Consider the following 25862-nt stretch of genomic DNA (forward strand, 5'->3'; position numbering starts at 1 on the left):
AGCTACTTTTCAGTGCTGTGATGCTGACAAGCCTCTGTAGGTGGGAGACACAGCTAGGGGCTCCAGGTGCATATCTACCAACACTCCCTTTTATTCTTGGTAACCTTTTTCCCAATTACATTTCAGGCAATTAGCCGTCTCTCTTAGGACAGTTCAAATTCAAACCTACTGTATGTTTGAGCTCAGTATTCATCGATTTATCCTGCACTTTTTAATTGTGCAAATTTGTCTGAAATTGTCTTTTATCTTCAGCCTTTGTTATTCAAACTGAGAAGATAACTTGGTTCAAGACATCCTTTAATTCAGTCCTGTGTTGGTAGGTATGTCAAGGTGTCTAAGTAGGAGCTGTCTAATACAACATTACATTCTAACACATGCCAAAAGACTAAGTCTGGTTAATCTAACAGGAGGGGAGGTGACGATAGGCGAGAGAAAGGGCTGACCAGTGTGTGTCAGGTGTTACATGTACAGTAGTGCATTTCAAACCAAAGTGGAAACCAATTAAATTGAGTCTTTCTGTTTTAATCAACCAAAGTTGGCCAACCAACGCTGAAGTGTGGTATTTTGTTTTCTGTGATTCCGGGTTTTCTGTCTGTAATGAAGTCATACTGTATATCTGACCATACCAAACACGACACACACTGCCTCCCTTCCTGCCTGTCAATTTGAATCCAGTAAGTAGTGTTTCCATATGTGATCTATCTTCCAAAACAGAACAGAGACAAACCTCATACATGTATTCATAATCTTGCATCTTTAATACATTTTAAAAACATTCTTGAAACTTCAGCAGCCCTTTTCTTGGCGGAAAAAAAGGCAGACTCTGAAAAAAGGAAAAAGTACACTTTTCCTTTCTTATGCTTTCAATCTTATAATAATACCATTATTAACCTAACAGGTTTATGAATGTGAAAACTTATCTGTCAACATCCACAACACCCTGTTAAGAAGTACGATTTTTTTCTTTCTTTTTTTGTTTGATTTAATTTATTTGAGTTACTTCTGGAGTGATAAAAACAAGGTGGAAACTATATACAAGGGACAGTGTGAGATACTAGTGGAAGGGAGGTGTTCAAGCGCTGTAACTGGGGATTCAAACAGTTGTGAAAGGACATCAGAGTGAATCTGGTTATTACCTTTTGTCCAAGCTGCAAGGTGGCAACGTTAACTGTATTTCACAAATAACCCTACTGGTTACCACTGAGTAGTAAAAGCATACATCTAGACTTAAACCTAATCATATCCTCTAAAATTATATTAAACATTAACTTAAAGGTGCAGTATGCGACTATGGAGAAAGTTAGCTGATTGTTGAGTCTCATTTCCAGGGCGTCAAATACCAACACTTTTTGTTGGTAGTCGGACTAAACTACCAAACCAAATTGTGCTTGACAGCTTTGAATGAGACTCAGCAATCAGCTATTTTTCTCTAGAATCACATACTGCACCTTTAAAGGGATAAAGTGGCCCATTGCTCTTCTTACTGAATATCTAATTACCTCTTTTGGAAACGTCATGTGCTATCACTACAGCATACAGTAGGTAAAGTTTAGCCTGGTCCATACTAGACTTTGGAGGCAAGGCCAATATTGATTTTTAAAAATGTTTTTAAGATGTAGTAGACTGGTATTCTTTTTTTTGTAGATAAATACATAACAAACTTTTTTTTTTTAAATAAAGATCCTTTGGGTCATTGTGGCCAAGATTTGCACTCAGCAGGATGTATTAGCGTTGAAAAATAATAATAATCTACATAATGCCATCACTGCTACTAAAGACCTAAAAGGCATCTTTGTCATTTATGCAAAGCTATTTGTTGTTACTTTTGAGCTGACCAATGCATTGACACCAAATGACGGATCTGCTTTAAGCTAATACTGTCCAAAATTGACCAGATTCTAATGTAAAGTCACAATATAGCTTCCAACACAGAAACTAAAGATTCACCATTATCTTGCTTCAATTTCAAGAGTTGACCATGCCCACATGACATCCCCTATGTCATTTACTCTCTCCTGTCTATGTACTGTATCTAATAAAGGCACAAATGCCTTTCCAAAATACTTAAGATATAATTACATAGCCATATGTGAAGTAAGGGTCATGGAACTATATACAAGGAAAAAGAATAATAGAATTTCTAAATGGAGAAACACTGATCTAAAAAGTGTGAAAACTTCTGTATCATGAGTTGGAAGTTGTGTTTTTTTTTAAATTCACTATGATTTAGGGCAATATATCGATCTTATATCAATATCGTGATATGAAGCTAGACATTGTCTTAGATTTTTTATTTAACTTTATGGCCTGTAGATTCATAAGTGTAAAACAAAATTACAATCTTTATCATTATCTACTGTCATTTCTGGCTGTCTGGCTGATGCCACTCACTTCCTGTGTAAAGTGCAGCATTCTGATCAAACCCTACTGTCTGTTTTACAGGCGACGGGATAATTTATCAGGTCTGAGTGCTTCTCTTTAAAATAACTAACCGTAGAGTGCTGCAACTGCTGCAAGTTCTCATTTATACTGTTTTAGGATACTGACCAGTGGTGTAGTGGGGGGTATACTCTCTGGCTGTTTACAGTATACCCATCTACTAGCCATACAGTACAGCCATTGGAATATATAGGACAGTATACCCACTTCCTCCTCAGTGATCTACCTACTCGTACACCCACCTCACCGACTACCACTACACTACTGATAATGATAATCATTTATTATTACTTAACATGTTGCATGCTAATGGTGTCAAATCTATTCATGACTTAACGTTCTACCAGGGCTAGCTTTGATGCTAGTCCTCTTAAAACATATCAAATACAGTCAGGCTTCTATAACTGGCTGTAAACTGACACCTGCCCACTGGAGAAACATGTTTTTGTAGCTTGGTCAGAAAGTAATAACCAGTGAATGTTGACAGGAACAACATGAGGGCAGACTGGAGAGTCGAGTGTTAAACCATCATAGCCAATAGCACAACACTGATGACCAAAGGTCCACTAAAATCCACTAAGCTGACCAAGATAAAGGGGCACCGATGTGTCGATTGAAATACACAACATAAGATCATCCCATAACACACTCTTACACTGAGCTTCCAACACAGACTACAACTTCTTCCTCTGTTATATCCACAAACCACTGTCTATACCTATCAAAGTGCTTTAATCCCTTTGTTCTTCTATTCCTGAAGAAAGATTCACATTGTTGTTATCACATATGATCCACACACAAGTCATGTATCATGTTTCACTTTTAGGCAACTCATGGGAATGATTTGGAAAGAACGGTACAATATTAAATATGCTTATATGGTGCTTTTAGTTGCCTAGTCTTCATTGTTGACTATTTGACCACTTGCTCTTTGATTATCATAACTTCATCTAACTACCAAGACTGTTTTGCTCCCGAAAGCACACATGTACAGTACACAGCTGACAATGTTTTACCAATATACAGTAAAGCAACTTTTATATCACTTCAGTGCATCAAGAAAAGAACAAGACTGTGTTCAAAGTGCACGAGACTTTGGAGTTTTAAGGGGAACTGTACAGAATTAATATGACTTTGATAGTATTTAGTATTCCAGATACAATAATATAGTGTGGCCATCAAACCTAGTTTAAATGAGAACAGTATCTAAGTTGACTGAAGTTTCTCTAATGGTGTAATGGTCTCTAATGGTGATGTAAGGTTTCTCAGTCAGCCTTTGTTAAGTCTCAGAGCCAGACTATCAGTGTTCTCGAGGCTAAGCAGCGCTCTCTACAGGATGGAGGCAGTAGTAACACTTCACACATCTGACAACTACGGCAACAGCCCACAAACAAGTCACTAAGCCTTCAAAGTTTGAGCAAAGACCATCCCAGCCTATAATGCACAATGCATAGAATTACAGTGAGTAGATAGGGCCTTCTCCATTAAGACGACTGTTTCTACTCATTTTTTTTCAGGTGGGACACATAACAATGTTTTAGGTCTGTAAATCAAAGTCACATCACAGTGTTTTTTAAAGTGAATCCAAAATTTAGTTGATTTCCTAAATTACTACAAACAAATTAAAAAAAGATTTAAGTCCAAACTAGACCATTTAAGACATTTAACAACTGTGGAAACTGAGAAAACGAATGTTCCCTTTACTTTTGACAAATTTCTAATCAAAATTGATCAGATTTTCTTTCTATCTGAATGTGATACCACCATTTTAATGAAAAAAAAAAATTCACAATGTCAAATACAGATCTCTACTATACAAGTACAGATTTGTTCACAACTTCAAACACCACTGGATGGTCCCAGCTACAGTAATTGCAGGCCGTTCTTGGTTCTGCCTTGCTGAAATACTGCTGCATTCATGGCATTTTGGAGCTGGGCAGTTCCTGCTGTCCAGTGTAGAAAAAAAGATTTTTTTTTTTAAACTTTGAGAGTTTTAATGTTTTCTTTATTCAGTGATATCCTACACACACACACACACACACACACGCACACACACACACACACACACACACACACACACACACACACACACACAAAAGACAAATTGCTCAACAAAAATGTCAAAAAAGAAAAAAAAACATTTACTTTCATCTATTTACACTACAGATGTTGAGTAAAATATATGCCAGAGACACTAGATAACTAGAAACCTCAAATGGTTTGGTAGTACTGTAGCTCTTAGTAGTTTCAATCTACGAGACAGTGTCGTAAATAAATCAGTTACTAAAAGGTTGCAAAGAAAACGCCAACTTCAATACTTGCCATGAATGTAACATTATTCCCTTTAATTGACACGTCTTACCTACGTCTAACTACACGTTACTAACTTCTGCAGTCGCTCTCCATCTCGTGTCATGTGTATTGGCGGGTAACAGGAGGCGTTCCCAACTAAGATCACTGTATTGCTGTCAGAGAGTTGGAGCGAAACACGGGACGAGGAAATGGACAAGGAGGAGGCTGGGGTGAGGTGAGCCTATGATGAAAATGTCAGACAATGACTATGATAGGAACAACACACCGACACAGCTCATCATTGTTTTAACAATATCAGCATAGACCACCAAAGTACAATAAAGAGTTGGTTTCATTAACAAACAAATGCCTCTATGAACAGCATACTGTATTTATTTTAGGGTGCTTATTTGTGTTTGTGTGTATTATATTGTATGTATATGTGATTTCTGTTTGTGTGTGTGTGTGTGTGTGTGTGTGTGTGTGTATGCATGCACACCAACAAGCATGTGTGTGCTTTCCTGTGTATATCTGTGCTTGTGTGTAAGTGTGTGAAGAAAGTTAGCAGGTCTCACAGAGAGGATTCTAAGACGCACCGGCTAGTGGGAGGACTTAAAAGAGGGCGTGGCTCTGCAGCCCCACCCCCTCTCCACTGGGGTGAACCACATGACCAGGAAGTACCACATGCGCGAGAGAAAGAAGGCGCTGTCTGTCTGTTTGTCTGTCTTTAATAGCCATATGTGAACTGTATACATCAGACACAGCTCAGGGTGACTGCTGGGGTCTCTAACAGGAGAGTCTATATGTGTATGACTGGGACTAAAGAATGTATGGTAGGTCCGGGGTCAAGCAATCAGACTGTACGGGAACCAATGAGTTCTAGTGCAGGAGAACAGGGTTGCATGTGATGTTTAGAAACAAGCCTTATTGAGAAGACTAAAGTAAACTGAGCTTATTGAAAGATAAAGGTTAAGGGTCTGTAAGTCTTGACACTGAGGGCTGCAGTCCTGAAACACCCAGAGTAGTTTGTGGGGTTGCGTTAGACTGCGTGACCACAACTGATCAAATAAGTGTCAAAGGTTCAGCTTCATAAGCAGGATATGAACAGTTAAGTAGTGCTTTAACACTCATTATCCCCAGAGGTGGGTAATATAATCTAGAGACCTGTGTATACCCTGATGTTATACCATAAAGGTATTGGGTTGCAGGAAGACCAGCAGCCACTTTGTGGAAGCTAATGGGAATCCACAAGAAGAATAAAAAATATCGTGCTGTGGTGAATTACGGCCCGGTCACGCCAGAAAGTGGCATGGTGGAATTTATTTGCTCTTTTTTCCAAATTATGTGGTTTCAGCAGCTTGGGCCTTGTTCAGACTGATAGCCCAAACTGTGTTTTTGGTATGTCCAGAACAACTTCAGGAAGACTAGACAACAAAAAAATCCATGACCAACCCACATTAGGAGGTGGTTTAAATTCCAGTCAGATTTCTACTGCTGCATCTTAGTCCAGATGCTCTGGCCACTCTAAGTGTCCTTGAACACAACACACAATGACGACCTCAAATCTTGAGGTGCTGAGCAGATCCATGCTGATACCTTGTTTCTCACACTTCTGTGCTGAAAAGCCGCGTCACCAGCGTAGCTACGCTACTGACACCTACATTGTTACCACAGCAACCCATGCAGCTAGGTTGGTGATGTCTGGATACACAAATCCGATCTGATTACTTGCAAATAACAGTGCGGACAGTCTGTCTTAAAGATCTGATTTGAGAAACAAATCTGAGCAGTCTGAATGTACCTTTGGTGACGCAGGAACTAGTCGGCTAGTTGGTTAATGAATCTAGCTGGTGAGCTAACCGCTAAGACTCTAACAAGCAGAGAACTTTTTCAGTAACAACAGATCCCTGATTTCCCTCTTTTTCTCTGTAATGTACAGTTTACTCCCCCTGGCAAATCAGCATGTCAAAGTTCACTAACTTGAACTTGTGATTTGAAAAATGTTCACAGTTTTACTTCTGCCGCGTGAGCGAAATCACTGATTATGGCCATTTCGTTGCAACAAATGAATTTTGCAGTGAAATCTTGCCATTTCAAGCACTGGCGTGACCGGGTCTTTCATCAGCAGCCCATGACATGGTGGATGGCGCCGTCCACAATAAGGTAAGTGCTAAAGGAAATATACGCTTTCATGTTGCTTGACTAAAAGGTGCAGGATCTAGCAGATTAACTCTACGGTTAGCACTTATCATGAAGGGTTAATACACCTTCATCTTAAATTTCTATCTCTTCTTCAAGGTTAAATGAACTTATTTGGCATCAAGATCAAATGCCTGTGTTCAGTGCCAAATCCTTTTTAAGCCAAGGCTACCCAGAGAAGCCACAGAGCTCCCCCGTCACTTAACACCTACCTTTCCTGATGATTATCATGCTTTGATCACATCATTACATGATGTTCCCGATTGTAATAAAATTCATCTGAACTGTACTGTCAATAAATGCATCTCTTCTTGAACATAGCCAAGGAATTGTCAGACATCCTGAATGCTTCTGCACTGGTTTTAATCTCTATCTTCAGATCTATTTCTATTCTTTAGTTCTGTTTCCAAACGTCTCCAATTGTATCCTGTCTACTCTACGTAAGCCCCTGTCCTCCGCACCGATCACTGCTAACGATGAGCATCATGATATCAATAATCCAGAGATAAAGAGAGGCATTATTGTAATCAATTTTGGTGAGACACTGGTGCACTGATATCAAGAGATATAATGGGAGATAATGTTTGATGAGTGAGCTGTAGAATTACCTACAATGTGACAACGTGCAGCGCTGTAGATACTGTAAATCTGGAAATAATTGCTGGCTGGCTTAGAGGCTGGAATGTGTTGATTTAAAGCAGACCTGACAGTATTTGCCCTGCTGCTGACCGGTAACAGTCCCTCAGCTGGTGAGTGTGGTCTGAGGCTAAGTGGACATGGACTGGGAATGGAGATGGGGCAAATATTAGCATTACCATAGGTCTGCTAACATGGTTTTAAGATCAAAGTGGTTTTGGATTGTAAAAGCCAGCAGGAGGGACCATAGATTAGACTTAGAAACTAAGCTCTAAGGGTGTTTGTTCACTAAGCATGTTAAAACAGTAATTATATTCATAAGTGGAAATACTCTAAAACTGGCAATGCTCAGTATACTTCCATACAGCATTAGCTACTGTAGTGGCTTTATTGCATTAGTGTCGTTAAATTTGGGATCTGACATTTAAGTCTTCTAAATCAGTGCTCACAAGGGAGTTTTAGGAGTTGAGAAGCTGGTGGAATCCCACACACAAACACAGACAAACAGCAAGTGCTCTTCTCTGTGGTAGGCAGGGTCAAAGGTCAACCGTTGAGAGGTCAAAGGTCAGGGCTGGTAGCAGGAAGCTGGCAGGCGGACCCCAGAAACACTGAGAGGCGATCGGTCAGTTCGGTGCTGCGGTGGGCGAGATGAAGGGCGGGGCCAAAGGGAAGTGACTGCGCCGTGGTAGGTTGGTTGGTCGGTTGATTGGCAGGTCGGCGAGCGCCATGCGTGTCCCACCAAAATCTACAGGACACTGGGACTCAATCTGTTGAGGAGAAGAAATGAGGGAGTAGCCAAATGAAAATGAAAAAAGAGGAGAAAAGATGAGAGAAGTGAAAGTCAGACAGAGTTTCAATTCTACCAACCAGATGGTCTTTTATTTTACCAGCTGTGGCGCAGGTTCATATTAATTATGAGCCAAATTATAAAGCATTACTGTTTTTTATTGTATTAGCACAACAGCCATCCATCAATTAGGCAAGTTTGGCAACCACATTGGGGGGCAGAAGTCTGATCCCTCTGAACTCAGAGAGTCTGGAGGCCATCTGCAGTGCCAGAGATTAATTTATCCACTAAGACTGTCTCATCTTTCGTCTGTACGTCTCTGCATAATTTCATTTAGTCACAAAGTGTCTGCTATTTTTACCATCCCGCTCCATCAGACATGTAGCAGAGAGCACGTATGCACACACAGGTTAGGGTTACAACATCTACCCACTGTCAGTTGTTTCTGTAATTGACCATTTGCTTAATCCATCAACAGTGATTGTCCAATCATAGCTTAACAACCCTAACTAGGCATGTCAGGTCAAGCTTTGGATTTCATGTTATTCCTCTGGTCTTAGACAGTCCAAAAATATCAATAAACATGAACAACTCTCTCCCAAATCCAAAAACCTAGTGTGCTAAAACTCTCGCTGCTCCATAGACAATGAATTGGAAAAGAGATTACAGATGACACTGAGAGCACCCAGGGGAATACATTTTCTGTTTCAGTACTAAGGACACTACAATAGAATAAAGCTCTTTTGGGTATAAAAAAGAAAACAAACATTCTGTGGGTCCACTAAATCAGGCTCCTATTCATTGTCTATGGAGCAGCTTCAGATTTCATAACCTATGATATCACAAGTTTGACACTTACTCCTCTGATGTCTAGCTTTGACAATGAATAGCTCATGTTCACAATTACTGATTGAACTTTCGTAGGCCATAGAAATAACATACTGTAGTTCCTAATTTAAGTGGTGTTCTCCTTTAATGCATGCAATTGATCTGTGAGCTTCCTGGGTTGCTAAACCAGGGCTTAACGGCTAGAAATGCTGTGCTAGGCAAGAAACGCCTAGTCAAAATGTATTAATTCTCAATAATTTATTGGTTATAGGTCGAGGTTCAGTTAAGATGGTGTCTGGATATGGATCCAGACTGCGGTCCACCAATGGGACACATTTTGGTCATTTTGCTAACAAGCAGGATGTTTCCCTCCTCATCCCCCTCAAATATCTACTGCACATACCCTCTGTGTTGGTTGTCCAACTATGTTTTTCTATAGTAAGCTTTCTAATCTTCCAAACATTTTGTAAGAACAAATAACATTTCAAATGCATTTATATTAATAATACTGTACTATAATACTTGCTCTACCATACAGTACAAGAACAATGCTGCTGCTTATTTCCGTGCCTTATAAATGGATCATCAGCTGGTGACAGCTGGTGGATATTTTGCTCTAGCCTTCTAGTCTTTTGACATACTATTATGTACGTAGCCATTATGTGTGTATCTGACATTTAACAGGCTTATTGTTAAAAAAAAAAGTGATTAGGAAACATTAAAAAGTCAGCAGGAGACAGAGTTTAAGCATTAGCTTACACTTGCAACAGTTGTCATTTCGGCCAACTAATCTATGTTTGTCAGCTCTAAATACGAAGCTCGCCTTTGTTTACTTCTGTCTGAAATCAAAGAGCCATTGTTCCAAAAATTACTGAGAATTTAAAGTGGCAAATCTGCCTGCGTTAACAATGGGAAGTCTGACAAGTGCTGACAAGTCGGCTTGTCGAATGGTAGGTTGGCTTCAATCAAAGACGAGCACTTCAGTGCTTTTAAAACTGATGGTGTGTGCGTGTGTGTGTGTGTGTGTGTTTACACCCACTTGTCTCAGTGATGCGTTTGTCTATGCTAAGGGGCTCCCTCAGTCCGTCTCCCCCAAAAGGAGTAGGTGTGGGCTCCTTCACCCCATTCTCCTTAGCAACACCTCCTGGTGCTGTTGCCTTAGCAACACCCGCTGGTCCTGTTGGGGGTGAAGAAGACTTCTCCTCTGTTTTCTCCTCCTGTAACCAAATATAAACACACAAGGGCGCACACACACACACACACACACACACACACACACACACACAAAGAACACTAAGTTTTTTATATAGTGACTACTTCATGCTACCACGCCATCTTGTGGTGCCAGCCAGTAAAAGCACAGTGAGTCAGCAGAAGCAGAGACATTAACTCTCTAAATAAGTGATTGCGTATAAGTTTGACCTTGTGTCCGTTGGTCTGTTCGTTGCCTGGCCCCACGTTGTCCATGGATCCAATCTTAGATTTAGTTTTAATGTTTTGCTTATGGGACTCAATTTTCACATCACCTCCACCTGAGGTAATAAAGACGGTTTGTATGAGAACAAAAAGAGCTCAAATAAAATCATGAAATAAATAAAATAGAGGAGAATAAAAGTCCGACCTGGCTTATGTTTGATGTTGTCCTTTGAGCCACATTTGGACGTCACCTTGCTCACATCAACCTTCTTATTCAGGATCTGCACCTGGGGAGGAGGAAAGATGATAATGTAGCGTCTTTTTACTAACTCATAAAGACGCCACATCCAGGACAATGCAGCCTATACTTCAGCGTCCACTCTATCCAGTCTGGAAAATCAGTCATCCATTATCACCTGGTGCATTTATAGAGAGGATGACATTCTGTACAAGATGATAGTGTATGTGGGAACATGGGTACAGCACAGCAAAAGCTGGACTACATGCTTCATTTTCTATCTTGACCTGTTTTATTGTCATTAAGGTGCCTTTTTGTTTTGTTGGGCTGGTAAACGATCCTTCATTTATGCATTTAACTAATAACAGGCTCTAACTGGAGGATGGCAGTTATCAGACCGTCGCCACATCATCAGAGTCTTTGTTCAGTGTAACGAGCAGTAATCTGACAGCACCTGGCACAGATGGATTTTGAGAGTCAGTGACCTGCTTGACAGTGTGTGATAAGATCAGTCATATTTACATAGGCTATTTGATGACAGACAGGAGGACCAACAGTCAACGACTGTGACCCTTAGTGCTGTTAAAATTTTATTAGCAAACAAACCATGATTAGTTCTGATTGCCCGACTGACATCAGAGCCCTCCCTCATTAGAGACTGCTTGACAGCTTCAAATATTAATGACCTGATTTAATAATACAAACACAAATATTTGAATTTTTAACAGCTAATTTAAATATTCATGATGCCACTTCAGATTGAGGAAAAACACCAGTGACTTCAGCAAATACAGAAAATTTGAATACTGGTGTCAGTTTATAATGTGTTTAGCCTTCTGCAGCACAAACCCATGAGATATTGTGTAGTACCCTTGTGCTGTAGTATTAACACCTTATAGAACTGTATTTGCCTACTCTATGTATCCTTACAATAGAAGGCTATTTTATACACAGTATGGAGCAAATGTATAGAGCTTGTGTATATGTTCATCCACTTTCCACAGTTTCTTAAGTACTCTCCTTTTATCTCACTTTTACATGTGTTCTTAATGTGTTAATTATACATGATATTATAGATAATTATTTATATGTAAAACAACAGCACATAAATAAGTATACAGCACCTAAAGCAATTAAGACAGGTAAAAAAATAGACAAGACAAAGTAAAGATAAAAATAAACATCTAAATAAGAATAAAAGTACAATGGTTGAGAGGTATTGGTGGGATCAATCATTGAAGCAGTGACTTTTTTTTTTACTGATCAGCCACAACATTAAAACCACTGACAGATGAAGTGAATAACACTGATCATCTTGTTACAATGCAGTGTCCTGGGAAACCTTGGGTCCTGGCATTCGTGTGGATGCCACTTGAAACGCTCCACCCACCCAAACACCGTTGCAGGCAATGGCACTCCCCGAAGACAGTGGCCTCCCAGGAGGACATCGCACCATGCTACCCTGCAAAGGCTGCTCAATAATGGCCTGAGGAATGTGACAAAGAGCTCAAGGCATCTTGTACTTGGTCTGCAACAGTGTTTGGATGGGGGGTGCATGTGAGTGGCATCCACATGAATGCCAGGACCCAAGGCTTCCCAGCAGAACATTACATTGTCACCTGACACTGGTTTTAATGTTGTGACTAATCGCTGTATTTTCACATGACAAACATGACATTGAAACTGAGCAGTAGCTGAGCTTTGTGCTGGGTTCAGCCCACAGCTACTTGCTACTATATCACTACTTGGACATGATCCATTTCCACTATACCCTTTTGCATTTGGTTTAATTGATCTGAGACAGCAAAGTGGTGACTGTGAGGGCAGCAGATGGAATATGATAGTGCAGCAGGTGTTTAGAGCAGATGGGAACAACATCTGGAAGGGGGTGCAGAAGGACCTGTGGTCAGATTACTTTGAGTGAAACCAATCCAACATGCAAACAGAGGGAGCCATAAATGTGCTGACTACAGTGCACTCATTTTTTGTTAGTTTGAAAATATTTACTGAGTAAATACAGCCCAATCAGGTGTAAGAGGCCTAATATGCATCCAGCCATGGTGAATGAAATTCACATTTACCAAAAACAGTAATTCCTAATCAGTTTTGTGGCTGGGATAAAAAGAAGATTCTCAATAGGTCACACTTTTGAGCAAGACAGCCTGAATGAGGCTGAATTAGCATAAGTAAGAAATGCATCCACCCTAACCAGAGTCTCCCTCCAGCTCCAGCAGTACTTACATTGCCACCTCCAGGGACATGTTTGATATTGTCCTTGGAGCCACAGCGAGACGTGACATGGCTGAAGTCCAGCTTTTTGTGCACTATCTGAACCTAAAGACAGGCAGGCAGACAGACACACAGACAAGCAGGAAAGTGAGGAGGGAGGGTGGAAAAGAAAGAAAGAAAGACAGAAAGAAAAGAAAAGAAAGGAAGGAAGGAAAGTAGAAAGGAAAAAAGGGATGACAGGCAGACAGACAAGAGCAGCAGAGAAGAGCAGATCAGCTGGCAGCTTCAGTCAACAGGAAACAGAGTAGCCTTGCACTGTAAGTATGGAAGAGGTTCTGTCATTCAAATCAAATGATTCCTCCTACACAAGTTCAATGATTATCTGCGTGATGTGATAGCCTTATCAGCACATGGCACTGTAAAATGGTTTTGGGACATTATGCAACAAAATCACTGTGGTTCAAAAAGAGGGTGCAGCTCATTTGACTGATTCTTCAAAGAAATGTTTGTAAAGTCTTACAAAAATCAGTGCTGAAATATGAATAGATGAGGATACTGGCTGAATAACAACAGAGCGCTTCCATAAACAGCATGAATTAAAACTGATCAAGCACAGGACAAACACTGAAGGGGAAACAGAGCACATGCAACAGAACATTACATAGGACACTTGGTGATTTTGTGTTAAAACATGCTGTTCTAAGCAGAGAAGCAACTGCAAGCGACTAATACAGGGGTGTGGGAGACAAAAGATTTTCCTTTCAGGTCGTGGAGCGTTCTGCATAAACCTATGAGCCTGTTGTTCTGCCCTGATTAATGACTGATGCACAAACTCTAAGTGTATGTTGCATGGTTGGGTTGGCCAGGATGTCTAGATTTTCTCAAAGCAACACACAGATTTAGAGAGTTCAGTGCAATGGTCAGCCCAAATATTAAGTGATAAGCAAAATAACTTGCGGCATGTGTTGAATGCGATTTCTTTGATATTTTTGATTTTCAACTCTGTCTATAGGCAGGGTTTATAATTTTGCAGAGAGGGTAATAACACAAAGACACCAAAAAGAGCCAGGAAACAAAACAAACAAACCAAACAAACGGATAAACATAACGCAACATAAATGACTGAGCAAATAAATACATATAAAAAATAATTAAACACATAAATAAGTTTCAAAGGGACACCATAAATACAACAAATACAAAAAGGACAAATCAAGTGATCAGTAGGATTAAAACGACCTGCAGTTCAGCAGTGCAACTGTACTGGAGATTCATGTTTATTGGTGTCTATGTTTTCACAGCAAGAGATCTGAAGCATGAATAGTTGAATATTTGTATCCAGATCCAAGTCTGTATCTCAGACACTGCTAAGTGTCTCTGATGCCATGATGTTAGTTATGGATGGATTACTGGATGGGCCTACTGGGCACAGGGGTCCCAAGGTGTCAGAAGCCCCCCCGGCCTACACCTGCAAAATGTCACTCAGATGAAAATATACTGAGCAGGATGAGACTCAAAATGACCACAAAGCCACACAGAAAAGACGAAAAAGAAACTAAATGACTTAAAATAAGAAATAAAATGACTACAAAGAGACATAAAACCAAAATATAAACAAAATGACAACAGAGGCACAAAATAAAATAAACCAAAAGACTACAAAGAGACACAAAATGACCCAAAAAAGAAATAAAATGACTACAAAGAGAAACAAACAACCGCAAACCACAAACCACAAATAGATGCATACGGACTGAGAGATACACAACAGCAACAACAAAAAAGAGGTCAAACCAAAAGTCAATGTGTCTTCCTCCTGTGTGGGAGAGGTTGTGGGGTCTTCTGCATATCTGTGCCCAGGGGCCCATTGTCTCATAATGTGCCTATGATGTTAGTAGGTACAAGCTTGCAGTTCATCACTTTTATTGCAGAGACTGGGCATTAGGCAGACTAACAGAAGACAGAGGATACTCCTCTCCGTTTACTTTGCTTGTTGCAATGATCTCCTCGTCCCAAACTAGACAGTAAAAACAGTGAACCATGAGACCTGGTAAAGGTGTGTCTCACTTAAGAATAAATTTTAGCTGTATTGCCAGATTGGACTCGACCCCAACAAAAGGAGTTTAACCATTTTCAGGACACATGAAACACTGGCAACTGTAAAAACAAGCGCAGTTATCCTTAATCTCACTTGTAAGATAATGCTTGTTGCTTGCCACTCAACATAATGCACAATGAACAGTCTGCTGCATTGAAACTATTAACCTACCAGGGATTTAAATCTCTCAATTCTCTGCCCCTAATGCCTATTTCAACTGTTCATTTTCTAACAATCTTGATGTATTGCTTTAATCAAGCAGGCTCACATTTATGCATTGGTCAGTTGTTTGTGTTCTACCACTGAGGAATTAAAGGGACCCCCCACCCCCCTTCTCTCTGCCACAACATAACTCCTGCTCATTGTGTTGTGATATCAGTTTCATTGCCTCTTTGGTTGTATTGTAAAAAAGCCCTGCAGCAGACTTCTGACGCCATCCTCTATTCTCTGTGTCTCTGTCTTAGCCTCTTTCTCCAGGATGAAAATGGCATGATGACGCAGGTGGCACCAGCAAAGGATGACTCACTGAGCAGTTAGCACACGTACGCATGAGCGTGTGCGCGCGCACACACACACACACACACACACACACACACACACACACACACACACACACACACACACACAGAAAGCTCAGTAGCCTCTAAACAGAGTCTAAGTTTTCCTCTATCTATTTTATTACACCTGTAGTTGGTTCGTCATGTCTCCTGAATTTTAGTAAGGAATGTTGCTAACGCAAAAGAGGGGCACTGCAGGATGCTGAAAATGTTTTCCATTATTGCTCCAAGTGTAGGAAAAGGACTAAGTGAAACTAAACCAGGGAAAGGTGATCATACTTCATGGACTACCTCATGACTGAAGACACACAGTCATTTTACTGGTGAGATCCTTCTAAGGATGACTTTTGTGCCTTTGTGCCTTGTATTCTCTTCATCTGTGCAAACCATCTATAACCATTTATGTGAACCTACTGTTGCACTGTCATCCTTGCAATGTCCTGTAACGTTGGTGTAGTGGACAAATCTGTAACTAGCACGCAAGAAGTGAACGAAACCAGGAAAAGCCGTTCTTTTCTTGTTTGTTTGTTAACACTTCCAACAATGCTATTTGTGTATTATTTGTGTCTTGCACGGAGCCACACACAGCCACTGAGCCTGCATACCACAATGTTTCAAATTTCATGACTTATCTGTGGGGGTTTGCAGTGGTGTTTGCAAGAGTGTGTAGACTGGCACAAAGGGCATGAGGCCATTTCTGTGTTATACAGTGACATCTGTGGGAGTAGCCTTTAGTCGCACTAAAATCAATGTACACTGGTAGTCAGGCCAAGGTGAACAAAAACACTTCAACACACTGTGACTGACAATATGATGAGCAACCTGGAGCCCTGCAGGGTTCTGTCACAATTCCCGTTCACCCTCTACATGTTGGACTCTAAGTCCTGCCAAATGCAGAAGTTCTTTGATAACTCGCAATTGTGGGCTGCATCAGCAAGAGGATGGAGGCTAAGTGCTGTGGACATCATTGAGTGGTGTGAACTTAACCACCTGCATGACGGGTCGAAGGAGTTATTAGACAACAAGCTGGACTTGGCTAAGAACACAGACAATGTGTTTAAGATGGGCCAGAGCCAACCATGCTGAGGATGTTCTAACAGTCTGTGGTAGCCATTGCTATTGTCTCTGCTGTGGTGTGCTGGGGCAGCAGGGTGAGGGCAGTTGCCAACAGAATCAACAATCCAAACTGGCTCTGTCCTGGGGGTGAAGCTTGATTCATTGCTGGTGGTGTCAGGGAGGATGCTGGACAATGACTCTCATCCTCTCCACCATGTGATGGTCACACAGGAGCACCTTCAGCCTAGTCTGTTACCACCACGTTACAATGCCACTATAGAGGCCTTTCTTCCTGTTGCAATCAAACTTCACAACTCTACCTCAATACCTACCAAACTTTCTAAGATCTACCTCATTCAGAGAGATGTAGCACCTTATTGTTATTTTATATTCATATCTGCACTCCTTCCTTCTTTGCACTAGAACTGCTGCGAAGCAATTTCTAGTTCTTTCTTTTCACAGCAGCTTCAATCAATTTATTTTGTACAAGTAGTAACATCATGTGAAATGCATCATCGATCCCCACTGGGGTGTCCTTTGAAAGTGTGGATATAAAGAGATGTAGATGATGATATTGTTAGAAAACAGATTGTAGTTTTGCTGATGCCTTGAACAGTATATGAAGCTCAGTGGAGGTAAATGTGATAGGATGTGATGGAAATGTAAATGGAAATGAGAGGAAATCATGGAGTGTAGATTGACCCTATGAAACCAAAGCTATCTGCTGCAGAATATACAAGAGGCACTTTTCAAGCAAAGGTAGCGCTAAGCTGTAAAAATGAATCAGAGCTTGAATTACAGAAGAGAAATTTGTTTTCTTATCTGTATGTAAAATGTCAAAAAATTTTCACCTTTTTGTTCCAGGTTTAGTGACCTAAAAGAAGGGCAGCAACAAGAACATGATCCCTCACTGGCATACAAAAACTGCTTCTTGTGTATGATGGGATGGCTTGTCTCTGAATATGTCTGTTTCATTAAGTATCTCTGGGTACCACAAGATGCAGTAAAACCAGTGAAGTATCAAGGGCTCCAAGAACCACTTAGCTACGCCTCATAACGCTGCTGCTGTCTAGTCTGTACTGGGCTCTTTTCACATTTAAAAAAAATAAAAATAAAAAATAGTACTAGTATTTGGAGTATCCTTAGTTATGGTATTCCTCCTTCAGTTTGGTATGTTCCATATTTTATTGCGGTACCACAGTTGCCCACTGGGACAACTACCTCATGTCTACCTCTCCGGTAGGTAGGGCCCTGTTGTTCAAAATTGAATCTGTATCAGAATAGTTGGAATTGGGAAATCCCATGTTTTGCTATTCAGAATCACCCAATCTATCTTACTTTTGTGCTGGTTTGGATTGGCTTCCTCTGATTCAGATAAAAAGTTTTCAAGAGGACCAAATCTGGATAACCAGTGCTCTGAATGGGACCACATATCACTGTGTAGGCAGTCTGCCAACAAGCACACTGCAATTACCACTTATAGCTGTAAAGGCTGCCATGAGACTAAAAATGAGATCTTGGTGATTGTAACTTTAGATAATTTTTGTTTGATATTGACAGCTATCTAGGGAATTATTTATGGGGACAAAATCCTTTGTCTTCACTTTACTGTACTAACAGGCTTAATAGGTAGCCTAATGTCTACTTTATCATTACCTGTTGTATTAAATGCAAAATATAAATAAATGTACAATTTATAATAATAATTTAATACACTTTGTTCCTGAAATTCACCTGAAATCCGAGGTATACTGATCCTACTAAAAAGTTTTGAACAACACATACTGAAGGTTTGATCCAGAATTAAACCAAGGCTGGATTACATGATCTAAACACATTTAGAATCCTTTTTTCTCTCTTGAACAACTCATTTTCAAGATTTGATCTTGAAATCAAATCCAATAGCTGAAATCTGATGAGATTACTCTTGAACAACAGGGCCCTGATGATACATTTAAAGTGACTGGCTCTAGGGAATATTAGGAAATGTAGGGAAATTCAAAATGCCAGTATTCTGTAATTACTGCTTGTTGCCACAGTGACTGTTTACCAAGGGTTACATGAAACAATACCCACAAAAAAATTGTTTAGATACATTTTGAGATTTATTTGCTCACATGAAAAGAGTGATGCTGGAAATGTTCTTTTCAGTCTCCCTTAAAAAACTGTTGTTTGGTAACAGTCAAAATGAAAGAACTGTGGACTGATATTTACTAGTTATATATATATATATATAACTAGAACAGGAGTATAGTATTTACTATAGTATATATTTATACTTTATATATAGTTTTTTTAATTAGTTTTTTATGTAGTGTTACCACCTGTAAACAGCAAGGGTGTGGTGTGTTGTGGATGGATGTAGAATGGGCAGTGTATGTGGTGGCTACAGAGAGAAGGTGGGAGGATGTGTGTGTGTGAGGTGTGAGGGTGTAGATGGTAGGGACTCACTCTGGCCTTGGCGGCAGGGGTGGAGGGGTCTGATGCCTTGTTGTTCGGGGTGGAGGAGACCTGGGGAAGACAACCACCCCCTTGGTCAATACAACCTCCAACCAACCACACGCCACAACACAACGGGTCGGAAGAGCAGGTGGAGGGGTGGGAACATGGGAACTGGTGGGGTTAGCAGCTGGACCAATCAGATGATTGTATGGGTTGTTACAGCCAATTAAAAGGGAAGCGTATGATTGTGTGAGAAATAAGAGCATGGTTAAAAAGGAAGCAAAGTGAACTGAGCTATATAATCAAATTTACTTGGCAAATGTGTGGGTGTATGAATCACTGTAAATGATTGATAGTGGTAGCACTAATTAGATGTAATTATGGGCCAATCAAATGAGAGGATAATAAACAAATATGTGTACATATGTTTGTAGCACTGCCAATCAGATGCACTGTATCAGATGGGAAATGGCAAATGAAAGTGAACTGGAGCAGATGGACCACTTTTCAAAACATGACAAAAAATTACAGTAGATTAGTACCAATACATTACAGTTTGTCAGTGACAAGAGTTGACCAAAAAGAATAATTACACAACTAGAAAACAACAGTCAAATATCACATAACTGGAGTACTAGTATTGTTCAGACAAACAACACCAGTACTATATTTTGGATGGAAAGGTTAATAGACCAAAAAGCTCCTGTCAAATGGAAAATATTAAAATGCATAATAGACAAACCAATATTAGCATCACTGGAGACTGCATGAGTCAGTGCAACTTATTGTGATGCAGGGTGGTGATGTGTTTGTGTGTGTACAGTGGCTTCATTCTGACAGACTGACAAAAAGAGTAGGAGCATGTCTCTGAAAGGGAAGAGAGACAACACAGCAGGAACAAACCTGCTCCTGCAAAACACAGTACATCTGCCTGAGAGAGTGAATACTGCCCAAACGTTATAGTTTGATGCCGACAACCAGAGACTCTGCAACATTAGGCCAATTTCACAAAGCCATTTGGAAGGCAACTGCAGCTCCTTCTCTACGCTGATCTAATGTTAATTGGCCATGAGCTCATGTCTAAATGATACAGGTTCAGGGAGTGAGGAATCATTGTGAATATGAAACAGGGTAAAAAGGAGCATGCATGTGGTTTCCTGCATAAATAGGGCAGAGATGACATCTGTGCTGGATATGATAAATCTTAAAAGGTTTGCAAAGGTTGTCTACCCAGCCAGTTACAGCTATATGCACTGCTGCCTGACTGCTGAAGATGGTTAATGAAATATTAATAGATGGGACAGAAAGATACTAAAGTAAAACAGATGAAAATTAACCCATTTTTTAGAGCACAGAAAGGAAGTTTTTACTTCTTCACCTCTAACAAATGTTTACAACAATGTATAAAAGCAGAGAAGATTGAAATGAAGCAATTCCAGAACTATAGGCAGATCTTAGGACATAAAAACTTACAAACACCTGGAGAGGTACGGCAAGAATCTATAATGCATCAGAAAAAAACAACAACCCTAAAAAGATGAAAGTAATGGCTGAGAGATTAAATTAAAGCCAATATGCTGTATCAAATGTAATGGTGAGTTATATGTGCATATTTAAAAACAACATATTACCTCCCCTAATTGAACACATTACAAATGCTAATTGAAGCAATACTGTGAGCAGGGCATGTCCTCCCCTCTCCACCCAAATCTTATCCACTATTATACAGCTAATCACCACAATACACTGTGCTGTTTGCACTGTACAGAGGAAAGTATGAGAGTGCCGCAAATGTGACTTTATCCAGTGCATTTAGTAGAATCCATGACTGAGCATGCAGTGATCTTCTATCTGTTTTAGTTATCGGCCTCAGATACATTGTTGTTACATCTGTATGAGGATCTAAGGACCACATTCTTAATGTTTTCATGAAATCTTTTGACACACCAGCCCTGCGTCAAGACCAACAATAATTTTCTACCGAAAAAGCCACTTTATCCTCAGAAGATCTGCCACACAATATGCTGTTACAAATGCTGCAGACTCGGTTCTGCCGGGTGGTGTCAGTGGGCGGGTCCTCAAAGTATGTGCTGAACAACTAGCTATGGTGTTTACAATGATATTCAACTTGTCACTGGCTCAGTCTGTCATACCCACGTGCTTCAACGAGCCCATCATCAATCCTCTGCTCAAGAAAACAAAACCAACATGCCTGAATGACTACTGCCCACCTCTGGTGATGAAGTGCTTTGGACGGCTGGTTGAAGATTAAATCTGTTCCTCATTACCCAGCACACTGGACCCACTACAGCTGCCTACTGTTCCGTTCTGATCTACAGAAGATATCACAGAAGACATCCTCCACACGACCAGTAGGATAGTGGTAGTTGATGAGGTGGGTGTGGCACTAGGTAGATGGGTAGGTTACCAAGGACGAAGTGGATATAGTCTTCTATATTTCCCAATGGCTTTTTGGCTGATAGGTGGGTCTACTGTAAACGGCCAGAAAAGAGGTGAGTATACCCTGTATACCTGCAGATACCCTCCACTTCACTACTGCACCCCATGATATCCCACCTGGACAAGAAAGGAAGCTATGTGACATTGCTGTTCACTGACTAAAGTTCAGTGTTTAACACCACAGTTCCCCTTCAGGCTCGTCACACAGCTCAAGAAGCTGGAATTAAACACCCCATTGTTCATATGGATCCTTGACTTCCTGAAAGGCACACCCCAGATGGTGAGAGTTGGGCAGACACATCCGCATCCTTAACACTGGGGCACCCCAGGGCTGCGTTTTAAGTCCCTTGCTGTGCTCCCTGTACACACACGACTGTGTAGCCACTTCAGACTCCAACACCATCATCAAGTTTGCTGACAACACAGCTGTGGTGTGTCCACATCACTGTGGGCCTGACCTGAGCACTGTATCAGACTGTATCATCTTAGATGCTTGAGGGAATTTGGAATATCCCCTTATATACTGGGGAGTCTAAATGATACAGATTGGAAATTCCTCCTCCTGCACCATCAAGAGCAGCCTGACAGGGAACATCACTGCCTGGTACGGAAACAGCAGTGAACAGGACTGCAAGGCCTTTCAAAGAGTGGTCTGTTCAGCTGAACACACCACAGGCCCTGTGCTACCCTGCATAAAGGATGTTTAAACCAGACCCTACAAGGATAAGGCCAGGAGAATCATTAAAGATCCCAACCTCCTGGATAACTGCCTATTCCTCCTGTTAAGTTTGAGAAGAAGGTACCAGTTACACCAGGCCAACACTGGGAGGCTCAGGAGGAGCCTCTACCCTCAGGCCACAAGGATCCTCAAAGAGGACACTCCTTGAGAACCCACCACACCAATCACATGCATGTATTTATTCTTCTTCCTAGGAACTGGCAGGATTAAATTTCACTGGGATTGTACCGTATATGATTACATGTACCAAGTAAAATTGATTTAATTTTTTCACTTGGAAACAAAGTGAAGAGGTATACTGCATTGCATGTTGTCCAGCAGAGAGCTGCACAGATGCTGAAGGGGATGATACTGGCAGAATCCTCTGTAGGTGGCTAGAATGTTAGGCTACAGGATGGAAACATTTTGCATTCATTTAAAAAGAAAGAAAGAAAAAAAAAACTTCCTCGTGACCACTAACAACAGTATTTTGTATATTTTGTATCTATGCTGCTCTCTGCTGGACAACACTGAAATGCAATAACCTCTTTTCATTGTTTTCTGTGTTATGATTTGATTTTGTTATGGAATGGAAAAAGCATGCCACAAAAAATTATTAAGTTATTAAAGGAGCTCTATATGACACTGGGAGCATATATATGATTCAGAGGTTGTCTGCACACGGCTCTCAACATGGACGTGGCTGAGCCAGCTAGCAGCTAACAGTGCTAACATTGTAAACAGTGCTATCGATGACAGTAGTGCTGTAAGACTTATCGGAGTTAGCAAGGGGAAACCGGAGGGTGTGCACTATGCTTCTACGTCAACGCCCTGCCCATATCAATGATAACTGGCGTATGAGCACAGTGCAGAGTGGCGGTAATTAACTAGCCAGTGGGATATACACAACCAACAGAGAAGCTCGGTTTACAACACACTCAGATTAAGTGCACCTCATTCTCTGCTCAGGACACGATTACTCCACATATCTTTACTTAGGAAATAGTTGCTGCTTAACATGTGTTTGTCATGTAACTAGTACACAGCAAATGCAAACATTATAAGGAAATATATAGAACAATGTGAATTGTACATCACTATTTCTATTTTCTTTGGCTCCGATGTGTTTTGTCTGTGTGGCAGCTGTACCCCTCCCTGTGATCAATCACTATATGTGATTAGAGCCAATCATGCATCACAGCTGCTGCCATTGAACTGTATTTATGATTATTTTGTCAGCTGTTATGACTGTAGCAGAAGTAGTAATTTCATTTGCACTTTGCAGTGCAGCACTTATACTTTATTTAGCAAACTACCAGGATATTATTCCTCTAACAAGTTGAGATTTAACAGTTCATGGACTGACTGATTAGCATTTGTTCTGACAGCAAGTCAGGTCCCAGTGTAGAGGAAGCCCTCTGACTAAAAAGATGTTATTGTGATGTACAGCACATAGTAGCTATTTGAATTACAAACCAACTGGAGCCAAATCATTTGCTGATACAAGAAAATCATTCTGCAGCATTTCAGTAATCTTGACAGGTACATCTCTGTTCTGAATTATTCATAGACCTCTCTTGTACTGTCTGTGTGGTCCTACCTTTCCTCCGCCAGGCTGGTACTTGATGTTGTCAATGGATCCAATCTTGGAGCGGATGTTCTTCAGGTCAGGTGTCGGAGCATTAATGGGCCTGGGGGTTCGAGGAGCACGGGGCACCGGTGGCTTCTTCTCCATTGGGGTTTGCTTGGGCACTGGGGGTTTAGTGATGACGCGGCGGCGATGAGTGTTTTCACCGTTAGTAGAGGCAGCAGGAGTGGTGGTGGGGGCTGGGCGAGGACGGGCTACACAGTAAGGAAGAAACAGTGACTAAATCCAGTGTATAGACATAAATGACCTCAAATAAATACACTACACATTCACAGAATTAATCTGTGCAACCATTTTATTTCACAAGTCATGAACAAGTGAACTAACCATTAAGAGGTGTAAAGAGGAAAGAAGAGGAACTTCTGGTCTTACTATTCATCACTGAGGTACTGGTATCAATCAACATATCATGCTTACATGTAATATAATATACCAATGATCAATGACATGGTTATTTTGTATAATGGGACAGTAAAAATTAGATATTGTTTCCTATAGACACTATACAGATTAAGCCCCAATTAACCCCAAATTGGGAATCAGACCAAATTTCTGACAGATCACTTGTCATTTGATGTGCAGTTTGATGTAGGGGGTCACAACGCCTAATTAATTGTCTGAGTAATTAACAATCTGGCTGACAGACAATGGATGGATCTCTCTCATGTCACTGCTGTCTGCAGTTTGAACAGATCAATGATCATATGTCCAAACTTGCTGCAACACAGAACAGACAGACCATACTGTCCATCTCTCAGACCTTTTCTTCCTTTCATCCATGGTACATGACACAAAGTAATGCTGCCTTTCTCTCTCTCTCATCTTCCTTACATCATGGCTGGTCAACTGATCCATACATGCCAGTATAACTGCCACAGGTTCATTCTGCCCAGCTTTAGAGGTGCTCAAAGCAGCTTTGACTGAATGACCATATATAGATTTTCTATCCATAGCCTTTATCTTATTCTAGTGTCATTTTGAATTCCATAGGAACCAAACAAAAATAAGTATTGTTTCTGATTGTTTTTGTTTTGTTTTGTTTTGTTTTGTTTTTTAACTATCTGTCATTTCTCTGAGGTTGTTACCTGTAGTTTTGGGTTTCTTGGCCTCTCCTGTCTTGTTCTCGGACTTGTCATTCTTGTTTGCTGTAAGCAGGAAACATAGAAAACAACTTTAAAAAGAATAGAGTGACACATGATTCTGATAGCCTTTACCAAATACCTCAACGCTCATATAACTGCAGCAGGACTGCAAAAACACTGTGGTAAAGTGAATCCTCATTTGTGAAAACCTGGTCAAGCCAGCTGTTGCTTTGATTTTGATGTGCACGATAATTTCTCACGTCATATACCACATATAAGTCAGCAAAGAAGGCCTAATTTGATAAAACAGTTTCCATAATAGGTTTGCTGAGAGGCACAAAAAAATGCTACTTAAATGTTCCTATGACTACAATCAGAAACAATTTGAAGTAGTTTCACACTATGCATATTACTGCGGAGGCAAAGTCATTGCAAATGATATTATAACACACACATTTAAAATGTTAATTCTTAAGCTTTCATAAATTAAAAAAATGTCCTCCATTAGAGGACTGTTCTTTGTTGACCCTGACTATGACCATGTAAAATCTGAAGTCATTGTACTATCTCACTCCAAACTCAATTGAAAAATTAACGCCCATGTTTTGAATGTTTCCATCAACTTTGAAGCAGTTAGCTGTTTTTAGCAACAAAGCTCTGATGAACCCAACTCTGGATAACTGGTAAAGAAACAAGCATTTAGCAGAGCAGAGCATAAATAGACTTCTTTTCATTGG

At 40.4% G+C, this 25862-nt stretch overlaps 1 protein-coding gene across 4 annotated transcripts in view; it reads right to left on the bottom strand.

Annotated features, from left to right (window-relative positions):
- Nucleotides 1–4461: 4461 nt before the first annotated feature.
- Nucleotides 4462–25862, bottom strand: part of map4l (microtubule associated protein 4 like) — a 146966-nt gene continuing 125565 nt past the window's right edge. For 3 of the 4 annotated variants that reach the window (XM_049597693.1, XM_049597690.1, XM_049597694.1), the window contains 8 exons: nucleotides 25129–25188; nucleotides 23996–24237; nucleotides 19227–19286; nucleotides 13077–13169; nucleotides 10803–10884; nucleotides 10604–10713; nucleotides 10221–10398; nucleotides 4462–8333 (listed from right to left, as the gene is read on the bottom strand). In XM_049597693.1, coding sequence (XP_049453650.1) covers nucleotides 8329–8333; nucleotides 10221–10398; nucleotides 10604–10713; nucleotides 10803–10884; nucleotides 13077–13169; nucleotides 19227–19286; nucleotides 23996–24237; nucleotides 25129–25188 — 830 coding nt within the window. In that variant the 3' untranslated portion in view covers nucleotides 4462–8328. The remainder of the gene's footprint in view (nucleotides 8334–10220; nucleotides 10399–10603; nucleotides 10714–10802; nucleotides 10885–13076; nucleotides 13170–19226; nucleotides 19287–23995; nucleotides 24238–25128; nucleotides 25189–25862) is intronic. The other variant, XM_049597691.1, reaches the window with a different exon arrangement.

This window comes from Epinephelus fuscoguttatus, linkage group LG15 (genome assembly GCF_011397635.1).
Source record: "Epinephelus fuscoguttatus linkage group LG15, E.fuscoguttatus.final_Chr_v1".
NCBI lineage: Eukaryota > Metazoa > Chordata > Actinopteri > Perciformes > Serranidae > Epinephelus > Epinephelus fuscoguttatus.